Here is a 22,124-nt window from a genome sequence, read left to right as displayed (position 1 = left end):
GGGGGGGGGCGGCTTTTGCAGTGGCCTCTGTATCTGGAATGGTGAGCAGAGACTGGGGTTCCCTGCTGGGCAGAGGGCAGGCAGGCCTGAGATGGCTGTGGGTGGAGAGGGAGGGCCACCAAAAGCCCCCTGTTTGGGTGTGGAATCTGGGCCTGGGAGACCAGGCTTGGAGGCCTGGGTCCAGGATCCAGCCAGCTGCCAGCCTGGGTCCCGAAGTGAGCACTTCCCCCTCTCAGGGCCTCTGTCAGTAGTCTGGATAGGGCTGTATCTGGGGGGTGGAAGAGAAGCAGGCGATGCTATATGACTTTGAATTTTCCTTCTTAATTCCTGGGAGCTTTGAAAGGAAAAACGTCAGATGTCATGGTTGGGGAAGGGGACTGGAGAATGGCCTGGAATGCTGAGGTGGGAGGATGGAAGAAGGCTGCTTTCTCTCTGACTTCTGGCTTGATCACAGTTTGGACTAGGAGGAGGGTTGGAGGTTGGATGTGGGTTATGGCTATGCCCCCACTCCCCAATTACCTGCTTCTTTGGTAAATGTGTTTATTTCTCTCCGCCGTTTCCTTTCCATGCTGCACCCCACCCCCGCTGCACACACACACATGCACACCACTCTATATAGACACTTTATATACTGCAGGTAGGCTTGGGCTAGAACTATGTCCTTTGGGGGGAATGGGGTGCCCTTCCCCTTTATATGTCAGCTATTTTTTTCAGATACTTGTGAATCACTGGTTCAAGTCTTGCCTAAGTTTTGAGCTGGACTGGGCTGGGCCCCTGATTTGAGAAGGGGTGGGGTCTTACCGCTTCCCGTCATTTTAGCCCTGTCATCCGGAAAACACTGAGCCCAATACCATTACGCACCCCTCCTCCACCTTCTAAATTTTGCCAGATTGGGATTGGGAAAGTTTTTCTCTGAAACCAGATTATCTCTCCCTGTCCTCCTCTACCCCAAATTGCTTCACTTGGGAGAGGGAGGTTAGGGGGTCAGGAAGTAGCTGTGCCCAGAAAACAGTACATTCAGTGGCCCTCAATTATGCCCTTGTGGGGACCATCTGTATGTTCCTCCGGCTCACCCCCAGCCTCCTCAATTATCTCTGTCCGAGAGGAGTGAAGAGGACCTGCCCTGATATCCTCCAGACCAGTCGGCACAGCAAACCTTGCCCATGGCTTCCACTCATACATCTTCTTTCCTCTGTCATCAGCCTTGTGGGAGGGACTGAGGCAGAGAAGTTTGTGTGTAGCAGTTTCTGGGGTGGGGGTGGGGGGATAGAAAAAACAATTTAAGAGAGCAAGAGGCCATCAGGAGCCACAAGCTGGAGGGTGGATGGTGTTAGAAGGAAGCAATGGGTGGGTTTCTGCGAAGAGCAGAAAAGTTTCCTGGCCCAGCAGGAGTGGCCCAGGTAGCATGGCCCCCGGGGTTCTAGAGCAGTTCTGCATGCTGCACCGAGTTGGCTGGTGGCGAGTGGAAGAGGGAGACTGGACACGTTCTCCCTAACTGTCTCCCTACCCATTCTTAAAGTTTTCACTCAGCCCTCAGCAGTAACCCCAGCTCAAACCGAACTATATCCTAAGTCCCAGGGAAAGGACCCCTCCCTAAAACACTACCTTGTTCTTACCTTGGGAATGGGAATATGAATCATGGGTCCCACTCACTCTGGGTCAGATAGGGGCATTGCACAGGCCAATAGGGCCAGTACTATCCAGGCAGCCTAAGGCATCCTCTTCTCCCTACCTTTGCTCTCATTTCCAGACATAGGACTTCCTCCTTCTCGGTTAGGGGAACCTCCCTGTCCCAGCTTACCCAACTTAGGGTCTAACCTTCCTTCTCACTGCTCCCACAGGCCTTGATGCTCTTCTTGCAAGGGAGCAGCCCTCGCGTCTTCCGCGCTTCTTCTGCCTTCTCTGTGATGCCCGAGCCCACCCCAGGGTCCCCATTTTTTTAAGGAGCAGTGTCACTGCCTGCTAGTAGATGAGTTTACTTGCTACAGGGCAGATGGGGAAACAGATAGAGGGGGAATGGGAAGAAGGGCTGTTGAGGATCCTGCTGAGATTAGGAACATTTTGTAGTGGCTGGTATGACTCAGTGGATTGAGGCCTGTGAACCAAAAAGTTGCAGGTTCAATTCCCCAGTCAGGGCACATGCCTGGCTTGCTGGCCAGGACCCCAGCTGGGGGCTTGTGAGAGGTAACTGATCAATGGTATCTCTCGAACGTCGATGTTTCTCTCCTTCTCTTTCTCCCTTCCTTTCCCTCTCTAAAAATAAATAAAATAAAATCTTTTTTAAAAAAAAGAGAGAAAAAAGAACACTTTGTAGTGGGAAGCGCAACCCCAGGCAGATCCGGCTCAGAAGGCTGACTGCTTCCCTCCCCTACCCCGCTCCACACACACCCTTGAGTTATCAGACAAGCTGGACAGTTGAAGTCAGTTATGAAGCTGAGACGTGTCCCCTTGGCTCTGTGAGAGAAGGTTCCAAACTCCTTTCTCCCCTGGTCAGACCCAGGTCCTTGAACACCGCCCCCCCCTTACCCTCCTCCTTCAGAGCAGGGACACATGAGACATTGATTTTTGGATGCAGATATTTTGGTGTTTGAGGCTGTTTCACAAGACTTCCTTTTCTTCCAGTCTTGCTCCCCCTTCCTCCATTTTCTCCACCCTGTTTTGTCCCCAACCTCTTCCCCATTGCTGGGCCTCCTAAGGATGTCAGTCAGGGTCCTGGCTGGAGCCAGATCTTGTCCAAATGCTCCAACTCTTCACAACTTCTTCCTTCCTTCCCCAAGTCGAACTCCCTTTCCTCCTGCTGCAGTCTCGGTCTTGCACATCAGAACCCCAAACCCAGCTTATTCCCCCTCAGTAGTCTCTTTTCAGTACCCCTCCCCCCCAGTCGGCCAACTCGCAGACTCCAGCCTTCAAGCCCTCCAGCTCTGGGCAGGGGCACTCATCGCCCAGGTGAGTGGGACTGCACCAGGGTCCCTGACCTGATGGAGCTAACTGTGGTGGGTGAGCATTTGGAGAAGCTCATCTCACCCCATTGTGTTCAGTCCCAGATTCCAGCCCAGTTAGCAGGATACCGTGTTGTTTGGAGAAGGAAGCAGTTGGCTCTGGAGTGCTTCCCGTGTGGTGGCCCGGCACCAGTGTCCGAGTTCCCTCGGAGAGAGGTGGGGGCCAGTGGGGGAGAGGCATTTGGCCCTCTTGCTCCTCCCACTGAGACGAGTCTCCCCAGGCCTTGGCGTCCCCATTCGGAGAGCCTTCTCTTCCTCCCTCCCACTGTCCCAGCCCTGTGGGAGGCAGTGGTCCTTATTCGAGGTCTCTCTGGGGTCAGACATTGCTAGGGCAGGGACTCTGTCTCCTTCAATCAGGGGTGTTTATTTTCCATGTTCATCCCGAGATTACTGTGCCATTGTCTTGGTGACTCTGGGCTGAGACCCTGTCCTGTCTGTTTTGCCTCTGTCTGTCTGTCATTGGTGTGTGCCCTCTTAGCCTTTCCGAAATGGTTTCTCACCCCCTTGATTCATCTCTCTCATTGCCCATCCTTCATGGCATTCCCTTCTCTCCCAGTCTCTGTTGCTCGCTTTGTCTCTGCCTGTCTCCATCCGCCTCCGTCCAGGCCTCGTGGTGTCCTGAAGGCTACCCTGGCGCAGGCATCTCCCCTGGGCTTTCTCACGTGCTCCTTAGCTCCCACCTCAACATTTTGTAGTTTTCTTCCCCTCCCAGGCCAGATTGGGAATACCCAGGACTGCAGTGAAAGTTCTTCCCCACTTTCCTTCAAGTTCCTCTCCTTCACTAATTTTGGAAATGGATTTTGGAGAGAATGTTTCTGCAAGAAGGGAATGTGATACCCTTTGTGGGCTGAACAAGTGAGATATTTCAGAAGGGAGGAGGGAGGTTAGACTTCTGGCAGAACTTCCTCATGCCCTGAGAACCAGAGAAAGGTGTGGGGGAATGGGTCAGGAGCTTACAGCTCTTACTTCTGCTGAGGATAAGCCCTGTGTGTGTGCCGGGGTAGGCGCGGAGGGCTTATGAAGGCCTGGTGAGAGATAGCATGACTTCTGGAGAGTGTGAAGGGTCCAAATTTTACTTGTGGGGAAAGGAAAAGATGGTGGGGAGGTGCTTGTCAGGCTAATGTTCTGCTGAGTCAATATTGACTCAAGATGGGGGGGAGTCCCTTCTCCTCCCCTAGCAGTCCAGGCCATCCTGTCTGTCTGTCTGTCTGTCTGTCTGTCCAGGCCGCAAAGCAGAGGCCCAGACTCAGGAATGACAAAAATGTATCTGAGCCTCACTGAGCTGCGGGAAGGAGCCACCGGGTAACACCCAAAATACATAAAATTCAATGAAAAGCTCTCGGTTTGGGTTTGGGAGGCCCTTGCTGCCCCACCCCCGTATGTTTGAAAGTTTAGATTCCCGCAGGCTCTGCCCCCCATCCCTGGGCTGCCCCTGGCTCCTCTGTTCCCTGACACATATCGTGTGCTTCCCTTTAGAAGACGTCCCTCCACACGCATTCTGTGTATCTCCCTCTGCTGTGTCTGCTCCTGAAAAGGGCCCCAAGGGTTTTTCCTGAGTTTCCTGCCTCAGGTGTCCAGGCCCTGCAGAGAGAAGCACCACTGAGTCTCACCTCTCCTCCTCTCCCTCACTGCTCCCAAGGGGATCAGCGAACAGGTCCCCTTCTCTGGAGAAGACTCCCCCAGGGCCTGTACTTTCCTCACCCTCTCTTCTCCGGCCAGACACTCTTATCCTCCTTCCCCACCCACCCTCAAGGTCCTGGAACGGGAGAGGACGACAGCCAAGGCTCCGGCGGGGGAGCGCAGTCCGTGTTGTGCACGGACACACAGCCAACCCTACACCTCCTGTCCTGGCCCAGCTTGGTGGCCCTGGGGGCCACGGCTGGGCCTGGTGCCTGGATTTGAGGGGGGGCAGGGTTGTTGGCCAGAGTTAGCATGGCGGTCACATTCATCTCCAGGCGAAGCCGAGAACAGACGGCCCCTGTGTCCTGGTGTTCTCTCTGCAGCCTCACTCGCTCTCCTCCCTTTTTAGTCCTCTCCTCCTTCGTCTCCCTCCTCTCTCTTCCCTCTTCTGTTCTGTTCTCGTCCCTCTCCTCTCCTCCCCTCCTCTCTGACACCCCCCCCTCCCCAAGATCCTGCTCCCCACTCCCAGCTTCGGAGGACCAAACTATTCCCCTGCCATTTCGTTTCTTCATCCTTCTCCATCGTCAAGGCCAATGAGGAAACCACCTATTCAGTTACTGATCGCTCTGTGCCTCAGTGTCTTCAAATGTATGATGGGGATTGCGACATACCCACCTCACAGGGTTGTGAAGGTTTAAGGTCGGTTGGTGGCTGACTCATCACAGTGACCCTGTCCTGGAGTGTCAGCCCTTATCATTAAGAAGCCCTAATTATCAGGAGGGGCAGGAGGCAGGGGAGGCTGGTAGTTAATCCTAGATTGAGGACTGAATTTAGGGCCACGTTGTTCCCTCACCCACAAGGCAGGCCACAAAAATGGGTGTTCTGGGTGCTGGTATCAGGTGCAGAAGGCCCGGCAGAGGGAAGCGGGTTGGCTGGAGGCTCCAAGCAGATCACCAGTCCCACCCCCCCCACCTCGCTCCCTCCCACCTCAGAGCAGGGCTTACCCTGGCTGCGTAGACTGCCCCAAAGTAGGTTATTTGTTTCTTTCCTCCCCTCTTCCCCTGAAGGAAATCAAAGACAGGCCTCAGCCTTCGAACTGCAGATTCCTGGGTCTTTCTCCACCATCCTCTGACAGGAAGTCCTTTCACTTATCTCTCCACGATCCTTGGGGCCGCCCTGGCTCTTGGGTGATGTGCGCCCCCTGTCCCCCGTCCTGAAGAGATGCTGCTGGGGAATGGAGGCCCTGAAGGCTCCTCTTCTTTCACTTTCCCATCCCCCACTCCCCCTCTGCAAGAGCACATCTGGTTTGTGAATCTCTCTCATTCCTGCTTTCGGAGTTTGCCAGCTGCTGTTTCCTCTGTTGAGTTCAGGCCAAAAATGGGGGTGGGGGACAGCAAGGGGGACAAAGTAAGGGCCAAAGAAGGGGGGATTGTGGCTGGGACGCAGAACGGAGGGGAGTTTGGAGTGACCAACCAGCGACCTCAGGCCCAGGGCTGTGAGTTCTGGCCCAGGAGGCGTGGGGGTGTGGACTAAGTCCAGGTGGGGGGGGCATGGGGGTGGCACAGGGGCCATTTCTGGGCTCCAAAGAGCCCATCTGCCTCTGAGTCCCATTCCAGCCCCCTGTGCCTCCCCCCGAGACAGTCCCTGGCTGGCCAGTGGAAGAGGACCATTCTCCGGCATGCTAACTAGGCTGGCGGGCTGTTTCTCCGGGAAGACCTCACAGCTGGCCCAGTGGGGCAATGAACTCAGCATTATCCACCTCCTCAAGGGGCCTTTATTCCCTGCTCTGGGTGGGGGGTAATGAAGGGGGGCTGGGGGCGGGGGCTGGCCCGGCTATCCTTGATGTGTTTCCTGAACTCAGCACTCACCCTGGCCAGGGGCCTGAGTGTGGTCCCCTCTGCCAGAGATGGAGATGAGGGAGGGAGGGCGTCTTCTCCCTGTGGCTCCCCTGGACTCTGCCCCCCTTGCTCAGAGCCCTGACATACTGGACTTGTACTCCATCCCAGCCCTGAGCTCACTCTGCCCCGCATTGAGGTAGTGGCGTGCAGCTGTCTTCCCAGGAGGCTGAGTCTCCTGAGGGGGCAGTTTGCTCCTCCTTGGCACCCCAGCCCCCGGTGCAGTACCTGGTGCAGAACTGGTCTCCAGTGCATGCCGGCTGAATAGAAATGGAATCGATACAAGCCGAGGAAAAGGCGATAAAGAGCTGGGAGACTGGGAACCCAGCCCTCGGGGGAGGAAGTGAAGGAGAGACTTGGGCCCTCTTGTTCGCATGGACGGCATGGCGATGGGGCTGCAGGAGCATCTCAGTGGGAACGGGGAAGGCCGGCATAGACCGCACTGGTTAGCAGCTTGAAGTCAGCTTGAAACTGAGTGGTCCCCGGTTTTGTCTGTTGCCTACCCTGTGACCCCACCCCCTGTGAGGCTCATCTTCCTCACCTCTAAAATGGTGGTATTGTAGGGTACCTACTTGGTCATAATGTGGACAGGATTAATAAGATAATACATGGAAAGAACTGGTTTACCACAGTTCTTAGCACATACTAAGCCCACAATAAGAGTTAGTGTTGCCATTTTTAATTCCTCCTTAGAGCATGAGGTATGAGAATGGTGTGGAGCAGACGAAAGCTGGAGAGGGGTAAGGGACAGGGCAGAGAGACCCTGGATGTGGTGACATCACCAGTCGGCTGGGCCGAAATCCGCTCCCACTGGTCACCGCAGCTGTCCTCCTGCCTTGGCTTTCCAGTTCCATGAGCAATCTTTAGGTGCCTCTTACTACTGGGGACATCTGCTAGAAGTCCTCCCTGAGATTAGACCTCAGGGAGGCTGTGTCTTTAGAGAATGGAGGTGGAGGTGGGCTCTCCGCCTTGCCCCTCCCTGGCCCCTTGCACAGCCTTGCCCTCCAGTACCTCTGCTGATACCATCTCCAGCTCACCTTTGTACCAAGGGCACCCCCCCACACACACTTCCCGTCTGTGAACTCGGTGATTAGTTAGGAGTTGGAGGTGGGTGGGGTGATGGGTTCCAAGGACCAGCAGTGCCCCAGAGGGCAGAGGAGCAGAGAGGTTAGGAAAGACCAGCTCTGGGCTGCTAGTGGGAGGGAGAGGAAGATAAAGAGAAAACATGTCAATGCCCCCTAAATGCCCCATCCTTCACTCTCAGTCAGCAAAACCAGAGGTGTTGGTGCATGGCCAGAATAAACGAGACAGCGAAGGCTCTGACCCTGAGGGCTGGAGGAGGGGCGCAGTGCACAGGCAGCCTGCAGGGGTGGGGGGCAGTAAAATATGCTTCCTGTATCCTCCCCCATGACAGGTACGTAGTGTTCCAGGAATGACGAACAGCCACCTGCCCTCCCCCTCCCCCATCCTCCCCCACCCCGGGCTCATGGACTATGGCTCTGAGAGTCTGAGCCGATTGGGAACTGATGCAGGGAAGGAGGAGAAGCCTTATGGGGGGTCTTTAGGGCCATAGAATTGGCTTCCAGCCTTCATCTACACCCTGTTTTCTTTTCTCACTCTTAGTGCCCAAGACTTGCAGCCCCAAGCAGTTTGCCTGTAGAGACCAGATCACCTGTATCTCGAAGGGCTGGAGGTGTGATGGTGAGAGGGACTGCCCGGATGGATCCGATGAGGCCCCTGAGATCTGTAAGTCCTTTTCTGGGTCCCTCCCCGAAAACCCCTGCCTTATCTTTTTTTCCTTTTGGCCCAGGCAGTTTGGGATGAGGACAGCTGATCTCTAGCCTGGTGTAGACCATGCTCTGTGATGATTTGTTCATGATGCAGCTGAAACTGTCCTCTCCCTTCAATGTGCCCGCTGTGGTGCCTGATGTGCTTAGAAGTGGTGCATCAGACTGCTCTCTCAGCTGCTGCACCCAGGCTTGCCAGAGGCTGTGCTCTCTGCACTCACGGCTTTGCTGGGAGAAGCCCCAACCTCCCTCTTCTCTTGCTTGTCTCTCTACTTCCTACCTTAGAGCCTTCTGACCCTTGCTGAATGCTCACAGGTCTAGCCAGGTCCCCTTTCTCTCCTCAGGCTCCCAGGCCAAAGGCCACCAACTCTTGCTCGGTCACTGTACCATAAGTCCCACCCCTGTGCGTTTCCCACCACCCCCGCCTTCCCCTGCCCCCAGTAAGTGGTGTAATCAGAGGCAGCTGTTTAAACTGGGAGAAAGGTCCCCGCCCAGTCTTTACCCTGCCAGTGTGTGTGTGAGGGGGGTGGGGTGCGGAGGACTTGTTGGCTGGACCCCAGAGTCCTGGGCAGCTGGCAGAGTTCTGGGGTCTCCACCTTCAGCCTCTCCGCTGCTCAGTGAGTCTGGGCCAGGGTCTAGGTGCCCATGTGTTCCTAGGTGGGTCTCTGTTTTCTCTCCTGGGTTTATCCTGTTCCAGCCCCATCCAGCTTTCCCCACACTCTCACCCATAATTATCGGGGTAATTTTAGGGCCGGAAAGGGAGCCACTGGTTCTCTCAGTCTCACCCCCATACCCTGCCCTGGAGGAGTGGGGGTCAGGGACATTCTACAAGTGTTCTTATGGTGGGGATTCAGCCTGGAGCGTCTTCTTGTCTGATGCCACCCTTACGTCTCACATTTCCGACCTGATGCTTTGTGTTAAGGGTAAAGAAAGCCTTGCAGAGGGCTTGGATCTGGCTCTTTTTATCCATTCACCTTTGATGCAAGCCCCACATTAGATGCATCCCCACTCTTACACAGTCTCAGACCCATCACAGGCAGCCCCTCCTGGGCACTGACTCCCCCCCTGCCCCCCACCCTGATATACACAGAAGCAGACACCTGCATAGACATGTTCTTACAGCAACATGGATTCAACACTCAAATGGGGGGTGCAGAAGCACAACCTGTACGCAGACCAGTGTCCCCAGACACACACGCAGACCCAGATTTACTCCCCAAAGTATGTGGAAATGCACGTTTGAGGCAAAGCACATAGAAACACACAAAAATACCTGCACTAACGCCACTCACTTCCCTCACCTGTACGTGCAGACTCCTGCCCAGGCCCACGAGTTGGGTTGCCCGCATGCAGACCGTCTCTCACTCACACATCCTGTCCGGGTTTGGGGGCCAGTGGCAGTAGTCTGTCTGTCAGCTCCTGGCCTGTACGGCCTCCTGAGGGTCCCCTGAGGAGCTGGACCCCCACCCCAAGCCCATCTTCTTGGGCAACAAAGGAAGTGCCAGAGACACCGTCGGTGGGCCACCACATTTGACCCTTTCCAAACCCTTCTCTCAGGCAAGCTGCACTGAGGCTTAGGGTCTAGAATAGTGCTATCCAAGAGAAATACAGTGCAAGCCACGTCAGTAACTCAAAATGTTCTAGTAGCCACATTTTAAAAGGAAAAAATAGCGCTGGCCTGTGTGGCTCAGCTGGTTGAAGTGTCATCCCCTAAAACTGAAAGGTCGCAGCTTGGAGTCTCAGTCAGGGCACAGGCCTGGGCTGTGGGTCCAGCCCCAGTCAGGGTGCGTTCGAGAGGCATCCCATCAGTGTTTCCCACACCGATGTTTCTCTCCTTCTCTTCCCCACCTTCCCCTCTCTCTAAAATCAATGAGCACGTCCTTGGGTGAGGAATAAGAAAAAAAGCTCTCTAAAAAATAAGAAGGAAAAAAATAACCAGATGAAATTAATTTTAATTTTATTTTACTGAATGTATCCAAATTTTTATCATTTCAGTATAATACCCGTATAAAGTGTCAATGAAATCTTCCACATCGTTTTCTGTGTGTGCTAGTAAGTCTCCAAAAGCCAGAGTGTTTTTATACTTAGACTTTGAACGAGTCGCGGTTTGCGTGCTCAGCTGCTGCCTGTGCCCGGTGCTGCCTACTGGACAGTGTGGTTCCAGAAGACCTGGTCTGACGCTTGGCTGGGGCTCCGTGGCCCGGGAAGCTGTGGGAAGGAGATCCTCTTTACCACTGGAGCTTCTCTGCCCTGGACTCTATTTTCCTTAGCTCACCCCAACCTTTTGCTTCTAACCTCAGCTGGCTCCTGACTATAGAATGTGGTGCACTGGGTCCATAGCAGGCATGGGCATTTGGAGAGTGGGCTCTTGGCTGAGCGCCTAGCTCTCTTCTCCATCTGACCACTCCCAGGTGTGTGATTCCCACTGGGAATGGTGAAGAAGAGTAGCTGTACGTGGAAGAGTCTAACCACCCCTGAGGCCTCCTCACATCTAAAAAATGCAGATGTCTAAAACACAAGTCTCAGTTCCTCACCTCCTCTCCCTGGTCTGACAGCTGCTATAACCTGTTTGGTCGTGCTAACCTTTCCATCTGCCCCAGGCCCACAGAGCAAGACCCAACGATGTCAGCCGAATGAACACAATTGCCTGGGCACTGAGCTGTGTGTTCCCATGTCCCGCCTCTGCAATGGGGTCCAGGACTGCTTGGATGGTTCAGACGAGGGGTCCCACTGCCGAGGTAAGGTCTCCTCTATGTCTCCTCTCCCAGGTGGGTGCGGTGAGTTCTCAGCAGGCGGGGCACCTGATGGGTTTGGAGCCTCGCCACCCGAGGACTGTCCTTGAACCTCCGGTGGAGATAAGGCCTTGTCCTCCACCCCTATAGAGAATTGCCACCAGATAGTGGCCCAAATCCATGGGCCCTTCGGGCTCGGAGCTTGGTCAACCAGCTGCAAGTACGGGCTCTGGCCCCGGCATTTCTCTCCGTGTGTGCTCGGACAGGTCGCTGCCCCCGCCTCAGACTCCTGTCTCCCGCCTGGAGAAGGAAAGCTTTACACTAGTTCAGTGTTGTTTTCATATTTGGGGGGGGTCAGTGGTGAGGTTCTTTCTCCAAATGGTTTCTTATCTGAAACATGAATGTGGACAGAGAAGAGCAGGCGCCGTGATGAAGGCTGGGGGTCTGGAGTTACGCTCACCTGCTTCCCGGGCCTGTGAGAGGAGACACATCCGCATGCTGCCCCCTGAGAGCAGGGAGTGTGCAACGGGGGGGGGGTTGTTGCATTTTTGTCCTCTCCTTTGGTTGATTTTGTATGTTTTTATATGAAGCTCCTAGGATGCGATGCAGAGTGTGGGCCCAGGAGTTGGTTTCAGTGACCACGCACATCCATCTTATTAGAAGGCGCATGTTCAAGTTTACTTCCTTTTGAATACCTTGAATTCCTTTTCGGCTCCAAAAGTGACAAAGAACCTCAAAAACCTAGGGACTGAACTTCCTTCTCTGATATTACAGAAGTTGATTCTCCTCATCCTCCCCACCCTTATATCAAGAAGAGGAACTCTGTTCTAGATTTTCCAGAACCAACAATACTTACTGCTTTCGTGGTGGAAGGCTGGCCAGGCAGCCCGTTTGGGCTCACGGGTGGAGGTGGGGTGGAAACAGAAGAACTGGGGTCCGACCCCCATCCCAGCTCCTTCCTGGCAGGCTTAGAGCTTCTGAACGTCTTAGCATCTGGGGCAGCCCTCGCTCCGAGGTGGGGGCATGAAGCAGCTGGACAAAGGGGTCTTTGTGGCAGGCCCCACGCAAAGCCATTAATTGGGTCGCTGGTTTGGGGGGGCAGCTGCTCCTACCTCTCCCCCTTCCTTTTTCATTCCCTTCTGTCTCCCCTGTGGAAGTGGGTCAGTGGCAGGAAAAAGATTAGAGAAGGATCCTGAGGGAACCAGTTTTTTTCCTCCTGCTGTCCTCCACCTGGGCTTCACTTTGCCTTCTCCCAGAGGCCTCTGGGGCTTACAGGAGAAGTTTGAGGGGTGCTTCCAAGCCAGAGCTGGGATCCTGTGGGGGAAGTCTCGATTCTAGGTCTGCTCTTCACCCTCAGCCCTGGAGCCCACATTGTAGTCCCTGGGCAGTGCAAGGGGATAAGACTCACTGTCCACATTCCCTTTGAGCCCAACAAACTGCCACACCTCTCTCCATGGGGACAGAGGGAGGTCAGGGAAGCCAGAGCTGGGAGATGGTTCTAAGCCGTAATGGGTTATGTGACCTTGGGCCTGTCTTATACCCTCTCTGGCCTCATTTTCCCCACTTGCAAAATATAGTACATGCTTCCTAAATCCCTTTTATCTCCAACACTGCAGGCCTTAAATGTGGTTTCTGAAGGGTTGACAGGAATGGGGTGAAAGTTACAGTCTGGGGGTGGCTGCCAGGCCTCAGGGCCTGAATGTGCATCTCCCGCCCTCTCACAGAGCTGCTAAGCAACTGTTCTCAGCTGGGATGTCAGCACCACTGTGTCCCCACACTCAGCGGGCCCACCTGCTACTGCAATAGCAGCTTCCAGCTGCAGACAGATGGCAAGACCTGCAAAGGTAAGTGAGCACATGCACCTGTATGCTTCTGGGGGACGAGGGAGGCTGGGCCAATGGGCCTGGCTGGGGTAGGAGAAAGTTAGATGGAAGGTCCCAGAGAGGAGGCATGGCTATCTGTTCTGTATCGCCTCCGGGCGTGACCGTGAGCCCACTCGATATTACCAGACTTTTAAAAATTCATCTTCAAATTATATAGGTCGTATGAGAGTTTTCTAATAAAAAAAATTACAGCACTACAGATAAAACTTTGCCCTGCCTGGTGTGGCTCAGCGGACTGAGTGCTGGCCTGTGAACCAAAGGGTTGCTGGTCTGATTCCCAGTCAGGGCACATGCCTGGGTCTTGGGCCAGGTCCCCAGTAGGGGGCACACAAGAGGCAATCACCCATTGATAAGAATTTCTCTCCCTCTCTTTCTCCTTCCCTTCCCCTCTGTCTAAAAATAAATAAATAAAATCTTTAAAAAAGACACTGAAATCCACTTTGACAAATCCTCTTTGTTTCTGGCCCTTTTCTCGTCTCTGTTATCTGTTTGCTGTCTCTTTCCCGGCTGCTCTGTGCGCCTGTGTGCATGTGTCCCAGGAAAACCTCAGCGAGTATGCTGTGTGTGTGCATGCACTCTTTGACGTGAAGTTATTCTGTACATGTCCATTTTCAGTTATTTCACTCAGTAGGTCCAGAAGGTTTTTCCACGTCGATGTGTAGAGACAGATCTACCTTGTTCTTTTAAAAACCGCTGTGGTGTCTGACTGTCACCACAGTTTACTTGGCCGTCACCCATTGATGAGAAGGATGCTCCCAATTTCCCTCCGTTACCAACAATGCAAACTTTTCTGTTTTAAATCTGCCTCCCTTGAATCATTGCACAAGTGCCACCTTCTCAGTGAGGCCACGCCTGGCCATTCGAAAAAATCCCACCCCCCCTGCTTGCATTCTCTTTCCCCTTCTCTGCTTGATATTATTCTGTGATACCAGTCATTTTCCAGTGCACTAGCACCTCAAAAAATAGAATTTATCTTTGTGTTGTATTTATTATTATAATAAGCAGTATGTCATTTATTATCAGAATTTTAAGCTTTACGAGGAAAGCAGTTGGAATTTATTTTATTCACTGATGCATCCCCAGTGCCTGGGATAGTACTGGCACCTAGTAGGTACTAAACAACTATTTTCTGAATGAATGGATGATGTGCACAAAGGTGGATGTTTCTCTTCGGTAGATATCAAGTCTGGACTTGCTGGGTGACTTTGCACATTTCTTGTTAATATATTATGTCAAGTTGTCCCCTGAAGTAGCTGTAGGGAGGGACACATCCCGTGGTGGTGTCTGAGGGCACACTCTTCCCAGCCCTCATCACCTGGAAATGACCACATCCTCGCCCTTTTCCCCTCAGACTTTGACGAGTGCTCAGTGTACGGCACCTGCAGCCAGCTCTGCACCAACACAGACGGCTCCTTCACGTGTGGCTGCGTGGAAGGCTATCTGCTGCAGCCAGACAACCGCTCCTGCAAGGCCAAGAATGGTGAGTGGGGGGGTCACGTGTGGCCTCCATGCTGGAGGCTCTCAGCGCTGCTCCCTGATGGAGAATGGCTTGTGAGGTCCTAGAATCCCTTGCTATGTTGACCTTCCTCTCCTCCATCTGCAGAGCCGGTGGACCGGCCCCCTGTGCTGCTGATTGCCAACTCTCAGAACATCCTGGCCACGTACCTGAATGGGGCCCAGGTGTCTACCATCACACCCACCAGCACACGGCAGACCACAGCCATGGACTTCAGCTACGCCAATGAGACTGTGTGCTGGGTGCACGTTGGGGACAGTGCTGCCCAGACGCAGCTCAAATGTGCCCGCATGCCTGGACTGAAGGGCTTCGTGGATGAGCATACCATCAACATCTCCCTTAGCCTACACCGTGAGTTTCCTGCGCCTGGCTTGAAGGGCACAGGGGTGGTGGGCAGGGGAGGTGGGGCCTGACTATGACAGAGGCAAAGTCAGACAGGACGACCCCTGTCTGGAGCAGGAGGCCCTGCTGGAGGCCAGGGCAGGGGGTTGCACAGGCTGACACCTGTTTGGGGCAGGGGCTGTGCTTCTCTGGCTCAGATCTGAGGAAGCTCTCAGAGGAGAAATGACTGGTCAGTCTCCAAAGACCAGGGACCATCTCTCCTCAAAAAGAGGACGTGTTGATGAGACCGGCAAGGGGCTCTCCCGAGGTGGGAGGCATTGCCAGGGAAAGATGGGCCTAAGGCCTGGGGAGCCTTGCTAGGTTGTGGCCGAGGGCAAAGCAGCCAGGGCCTGGCTGGGTCTGTCTTCATGTCCCATCATTTCCCTTGGGGATGTCATCGAACTAGACCTCCTGTTGCATCATGGGTGTAGGGATCCTGGGCTCTTTCTGGGGGACTTTGTGGCAGTGTATAAGACCAAAGGAGAAGCAGTGAGTGCCGGGGCCACCTGAATGTTTTAAGATACCCTGTGTGTTCTTATTTGGCCTCCCGCCCTAGGCTGTACTTCACTGTGTTCGGAGTAGAGGAGGGAGGGGTGTCACTGGGGATGGGACCAGGGCACAGATACACTGTTTGGAACAGTCCTGCTTGGCTCAGATGCCGTTGTAAAAACAAATAAAACATCTGGCATCATCTCATTCCCAGGAAATGCACCACAGGGCTGAGGGAAAGATGGGGCCTGTGGTTGATCTGACCCCCTGGGGAGAGTAACTTGATCTGTGACCCTGCGTAAACCAGAATTCCCTGTCTCTGCTTTGGTTTCTAATCTGCAAAATGGGTTTGAGGTTGTCTGATCCGATCAGATAACTCGAGTGACAGCCAGAGGTGACCGGAGGATGGCACACAAGGGATTTAGGATCGTGAACCTCGGGCCCGTCTAGGTCTTGAAGTTCCTTTGTTGGGTTCCAGTGTGATGATCCCCACAGAAGACAGAGACCCAGGAGGACAGCGGCGTAGTTCTGGGGGAGCAGGGTTCCTTCTGAGAGCCCCTGCCCTCTGCGGCCTCATCCTGCGGCCAGCGCCTCGGCTCCGGCTTCTCCAGAGCATCTCATGGTGCCCTTGGGCTGTTGGGGACACAGCTCCCCTGTGATCAGACGCATGTCCTCCTTGGAGTGCCTGGCTGGGGGCCGCCCCACATGGTTGGCTGAGCCCTTGGGGGTGGGCAGCTCAGGGAGCCCCGTGGCAGACAGGGTAGGATTGGGGCAAGACCTCACCAGACGTCTGCCCTCTCCCCACCCCCTGACGGTGGCCCCACCCAACAGGCCTGTCTGGGCAAACAGCTCCGACAGTTCCTTCGCTGGCCCTGAGGCCAGACCCTGGTACCCCGGTGGGAACCTTCTTAGCTTTTGCTCTGGCCTGCCCCCTCTCCTCTCCAGGAGAAGCAGGAAATAATCTCAGGCGAGTATCCCTCCCTTGGCAAACATAGCCTTGCCTCCCAGTCTGCTAGATTCATTGGGCCCCTCTGGGGCAGAGTCCAAGTGGCCAGAAGAGATCAGGGTTCTGGGGAGAAATGCTAGTGGGGTGAAGAAGTGGGTTCCTCTTACCCCAGCCTCTGTGCCTTCCTCCCTGCGCCGACCCCACACCCCATGCCGCCTAAATGTCTGGCTGTCACCCCGAGGATGGTTGTTTTGCTCTTATCCCACAGACTAATTATGGGCCCTGAGCTGAGGATGTAGGAAGCATTGCTCCCCTAGCGCCCTCCCCTCATCCCCAGTTTATCCCTGCTTCCCAGGCAGGGGGGGCTGAATGGCCTGCCCTGGTGTACAGGGTGGCTGGTCCCAGGCATTCACCTGTGCAGTGGGCTGCTGGCTTGTAATTAGCTTCCCAACGGGATGAAGAAGAAAGGTTGCTACTTTCTCTTGCTTTCTCTCTGCCCTCCAAGGGAGCCATCCCTGCAATCATCCCTTTCTTGGCTATGACTGTGACCTCCATCAGACCCCTGGGCTTAGCCCCACGCAGGAAGGAGGAGTCTGACAATTGAGAGGTGCTGGAGCCCAGAGGTCAGGAGAAGCCCATCTGCTGGTGTGAGAAGAAGGGGGAGCCTGCCCCAAAGAAAACTCTGGATACAGAAATAGAATAGAAAGAAGGAAGGAGGCCAGGAAATGAGCCTGTTTCACATGGGTCCCGGGTGTGTATGAGCCAGACCTGCTCAGAGTCCTGAGAGGCCTAGAGGCCCCTCCAAAGCCCTGGGGTGGCCCGTGCAGCTTCTCGAAGAGGCTTGTGGAACAGGCTCAGGCCTGAAGCTCCTGCTTTTTCCTGTCTGGACTCCTAGCTCTTTCCCTTTGTGCTCAGACAAAAAGGGAAATCAGTTGGGCATCCACTGACCAACAGCCCCAGCATTCTGAAAGGTGTGCATGCCCACTTTCTTCCCTTACCCAAGTCCAGGCTGCTGGCCCTCCTCCCCCAGCCCCAGTGCCTCAGTGCCCTAGATTGGGGTGACCCCTTCCCCACCCCCCTGGGATGTCTCCCCAGGGCCCACCCTCCCCCCCGCCAGTGTCCCAGCAGGACAGGAGGAGTCTGGTTCCATGATCGAGAACATGACAGTGAGGGCCTCAGAACTCGGACTCTTAGAGAGGCCCGAGGCCTGCCCCTCAGCCTTGAATGTTGCCTTCCCCAGAACAGGGATGCCTTGATTTCAGGTTGCACGTAGATGTGCCTTTTTGAAAAAATTATTCTAGTAATTTTTTAAAATTTTTATTTATTTAATTTTTAGAGAGAGGGAAAGGGAAGGAGAAAGAGAGGGAGAGAAACATCAAATGGTTACCTCTCACATGCCCCCACTGGGGACCTGGCCCAAAACCCAGGCACCTGCCCTGATAGGGAATTGAACCGGTGACCTTTCAGTTTGTGGGATGACGCCCAACCAACTGAGCCACACCAATTAGGACTCAAATCTATGATTTTGTAGATTGTTTAGGATGAGGCAAAAAAGTAAGTTGATTTAAAGAAATAGTAGGTAAGTAGTAGTACAACTGTACGTAAACATGGTGAGCATTTTGAAAGTGATACACAAAAGACTGAAGTTCTGGAATCTGAGGCCCAGAGGGGTCAACAAGCCTGAAAGCACCAGAGCCAGGCCTGGCCTACCACCCTACCGCCCACCTGTGGGACCTCAGGCCCTGCAGGGCTGCCACCGGCCTGGGCCCAAGGTCAAGTCTCCCATTCTACCCCCAGCCCTGCATTGCCTAAGCTGAGCTCCTCTGACCTGCCCTCCCTTCAGCTCTGAGGATATTTCCACTGCAGGAAAAAATGAGGCCAGACTGCAGGAGTGTGGTCCTGAGAAGGTGTGTGTGTGGGGGGGGGGGGCTAGCGAGGGTGAGGGGAGGTCCTGAGGTTGTAAATAGAGGCCTTGAAGGAAACAAAGTTTACTAAAGTCACTTCGTTTCTGACTATGGGTGAGAGGATGCTCTGGAGGGGCCCTCGGGAGTCCTGGGGTTTCCTCCCGCGCAGCGCTGCACGGGGAAGAAAGAGGTAGGTGGGGAGGCACAGAAAAGGCCCCCTAGGCTGCAGGCAGCAAGGTTGCGAAATGGGTCCCCAATTCCAGCTGGCCAGCTTCACTTTTCCTTTCCCTCCCTCTTGCGTGTGTGTGTGTGTGTGTGTGCACGCGTGCTCGAGCGCAGTTAAAATCACAACAGGAAATGGGGCAGGATTTGTCTACAGGGAGGGCAAAGAGGGGGCAAAGAGTCCTCTGACTCTGTGATGAACCCCGGCTGGGGCAGCCAGAGGGGAGCTGTCTTCCTGCCGAACTGGGCACCCCCAGCTCTCTCAGCATCCCACCCCACATCCATAGAACACTTACAGACTTGATGTGTTTAAGCCGGCCACCCCCTTCCATGGCCTTTCCTACCCACAGGGTGTCAGAATATTAAGGGGCTCTAGCCACCCCTCTCTTTGACCTCGGGCTCCCCACAGCCTGGTGCTTTGGCTTCCCATTCTGGTTCTGAATTTTCTAATCCTTTAACAGTCCTCCTCTCCTCTCACAGGCCAGGGACAGCCCTGTGTCTCTGGCACAACCCCAGCCCTGTCCTCTTCTCCTGTACCGTCTCCTTGAAGTTGCCTCTCCACCCAGCCTGCTCCCAAGTACACCCCCCCCCACTGTTTTCAAGCCAAAGGAAGTAACTTATGCAAGAGAGATGTGTTTTAGAGTCCAGCAAGGGTTTCTCCACAGCAGGAGAGACCCTGGTTCTGATTCTGAGTCAGAGCTGCAGAGTCCAGGCATCTCACCCCTGGGACCAGGACCGAACACTTTGTGGACATGGGCCAGGCAGGGGAAGGAAGGGGGGCCCAGGGGACAGAGGCGGCACTGTGTGGCTGAGCCCCAAAATTGTTGGTGGAACAAGAAGAGGCGAAGTCAGGCCTTGGCAGGGAACAGGAGCACGAGGCCACACCACTGAGCAGCGTCCCTGCCGGGCCCCAGACTCCTGATCGTCTCCCCAGCCCTCTCCCCACCCTCCCAAGCACGATGATTACCAGACAGATGTCTTCTCCCACTGTCTTGGGCATCCAGAGGCCAGAGAAGGAGGAGTCTGGCAGTAAAAGGAAGGGAAAAAATGATGTCCTGACTTTAGGACAACCGAGTGAGGACTCAACACTCAACAAATATTTGTTGAATGAATCAGTGCATGTGTGTCAGGAGCCGGGGACACAGATGAAAGACAGAACGCTGGCCTCTTCATATTTGTAGTCAGGTGAATAGGCTGAGATAGAAGGAACTGCTGGGGCTGTAGGAGCCTGTGAACTGCCCGCCTGGAGGGTCCACCTTTAATCAGGAGGCCGCAGGGCTCTGGCTGGAGGCACAGATGGTAACTGGGTGGAGGAGGTGGGGACAGGTAGGGTGGAGGTGCAGGAGGACCATGGTACAAACCGTAGCTCCCGTTTGTGGCTTGTTTATTGTCTGCCAGGCCCTGTGCTGTGTGCTGCTCATGCACCATCCCATTTTACAGATGAACAAACTGAGACTCAGAGCCGTTAAGTAACTTGCCCACAGTCCCAGAGAAGGTGATACAATGGTGATTCAAACCCAGGCTGACCCCAGGGAAGAGCAGAGTGAAGTGTGAGGTGGGGAGGTTCCTGAAATAAGGTCCAGATGCAGTGTGTTCCCTGAGGTTACAGTTATGGTTACTGAGATTCTTCTTCCTCACGCAGGGCCCTCGCACCCTGGCCCACAATATTTGGGTGTGTGAATGTGTTAGGGGTATTTCCTCAGGTCACAGGGCCTCCCTTCCTTCCCCAGATTTATTTTAGGGAGAGTGACTGGACTCCTGCAGCCAAAGCTTGGGTCTTCTGGGGAACTGGGAGCTTGTTGTTTCTGGAGAAGCAGCCACTCTTTGGGAAAATGCCTCTTGAACATTGTGAATGACGGAGAAGTTGCAAAAAACTGAAGTTGTGGGAAGCGCAGAGTGCTGAGCGCAGGGGTCGGGTGCGAGGAGGGCTCAGCCCTTACAAACAAACACACACTCTGGGTCTATTTTGGGGCCTGGAACTGAAAGTCCTTTGCGACATCACAGGGAGGCTGCGGTCCATCTTCCGACTGTCTCATCTCCCCCCCAGCTCCCTATAGGTGTGGCCTCCTGTGTGCTGGGGTCCCTAACTCCTAGGGCTGCAGACGCCTCCCCCTCCTCCCTCAACACAGCCTCTCCACCTGGGTTTACCTGAGACTCGTTGCACTGGGATGAGCCAGCCCCGAGCCAGTGAAGAAGCAGCTACCTACCCTCTGAGCTCCTGGGGCCAGAATGCTCTGGTCCTGTGGGCCCAACTCCAGGCTCGGCTTGCCCCTCACCCCCATGCCACGGGCAGAGGGAAGTGGCCCAGACACTGCCTGTGGGGGAGCCCGGGAAAGGAGCCTCCCTCTCCCAATCTGAGTCCATCTCCGTGCTGGCCTTGGAGTGGTGCGAGTGGCCAAGTGTGTGTGTGTGCACATGCGAACATGTGCATATGTGTGGTGGGGCGGGCAGAGGAATCTGGACTTTAGGGGAGAGGAAAATAATGTGGTGGAGGGGGTTGGAAAACAAAGGATTTTTGCTCGCAACTAATAGTCTCCAGCTGCAAAAATACCAAAGGGGAGGCCAGGCCGGGCTGGGGACTCTAATTCTTGCCAAGTCCTTACCGGCCTGCTGAGTGGGGCCCTGCCTGGCCTTCGGGAGGTGGAAGGAGAGACCAGCCAAGGATAAATATCTGAGAGCAGGATGGTTCCTTTGCCTTTCTTCCTGGAACTGGGGGGAAACACAGGCCAGGAGGGAGGCCTGAAGGTCGGTCACCTCCTGAGGCTGGGGGTGGGGGGGAATGGTTGTGGACCTGCACCTGGATGGGGGGGGCGGGCATTAGATCTCTTCAGGTCTCTCCCTCCTCCCCTCGGGGCTGAGTGAAGGGCGGGTGGGGAGCAGGGCAGGGTGTTGCCAGCCCTGGAGCAGGGCAGTGACTCAGGCAAGCCTCAGGAAGTTGGAGAGGAAGACACCACTGCACCAGCTGGTACTGGGAAAACAGCTTCAAATGATGGAGTTTGTCTGTGTGCCAGCAGTCCCCCGACCCCCACAGTGTCCACCAAGTAAAGGGCACACAGCCCTGTCTGCCTTTCAACTGCCCTGTTAGCTGTCTGGGGCTGTGGGCAGGCCCCTCCCCTTTGGGACTTTGGCTTCCTCTGGAGGTGGCCCAACAGCATTCATTTTGATCTGTTTTCTCTGTGGTAACAGTGTGTGGGGGGTGCATTTTGATCACCTTACCCCTGCACTGGGTCTTCTTCCCACTTGGCCTGGGACTCATGTCCCCAGGCTGCTCTGTGCCTCTGTCCTCCCCTGTCCGCTCCAGGTGCAGAGGAGAGAGCGGCTGGGCTGGGGTGCATCAGCACTGACAGAGGTAGCTCGTGCGTGTGACCTTCTCTAGTCACCTTGGAGTGAGGTTCAACAGGGGGGACCTGAAGAGGAGACTAGTTTGATGGGAGCCTTAAATTGGCTCTTCCTCCCCAACCTCCCCTCCTCCGCCTGGCCCGCCCGGCTCAGCCTAAGTCCTGTGACCGTGAGTCAGTGTCGGGGCTCAGCCAAGTTCCTTGGGAGCCATGTGCCTGTTCCCTTGGCCCCCCACCCCCACCCACTGTTAGGAAACAGTCCCTGAGTCTCTGTGGGGAGGGGAAGGTTTGTGGAGGGCTTGAGCTGAATGCCCAGTCATCACACCTAAAGCTGCGTGGGGGCAGAATAATTTCCACTGTGAAGAGCGTGAGTAGTGGTGGTACGTTTCAGCCACAGGCAGGTCATCCAGAG

The 22,124-nt window shown here is 54.8% G+C and overlaps 1 protein-coding gene across 1 annotated transcript in view; it reads left to right on the top strand.

Annotated features, from left to right (window-relative positions):
• The window catches only part of LRP1 (LDL receptor related protein 1), a 79,568-nt gene that overhangs the window by 463 nt on the left and 56,981 nt on the right, over positions 1 to 22,124 (top strand). Inside the window, exons 2-6 of the mRNA XM_037030030.1 lie at positions 8,138 to 8,260; positions 10,902 to 11,039; positions 12,758 to 12,877; positions 14,268 to 14,396; positions 14,520 to 14,783. Of these exons, the coding sequence (XP_036885925.1) occupies positions 8,138 to 8,260; positions 10,902 to 11,039; positions 12,758 to 12,877; positions 14,268 to 14,396; positions 14,520 to 14,783 (774 nt within the window). The remainder of the gene's footprint in view (positions 1 to 8,137; positions 8,261 to 10,901; positions 11,040 to 12,757; positions 12,878 to 14,267; positions 14,397 to 14,519; positions 14,784 to 22,124) is intronic.

Source organism: Sturnira hondurensis, unplaced genomic scaffold, assembly GCF_014824575.4.
Source record: "Sturnira hondurensis isolate 20B ecotype Veracruz unplaced genomic scaffold, ASM1482457v3 Scaffold0020601, whole genome shotgun sequence".
NCBI lineage: Eukaryota > Metazoa > Chordata > Mammalia > Chiroptera > Phyllostomidae > Sturnira > Sturnira hondurensis.
Note: the sequence above shows the minus strand (reverse complement) of the source record. Positions and strands in the feature narration are given on the sequence as shown.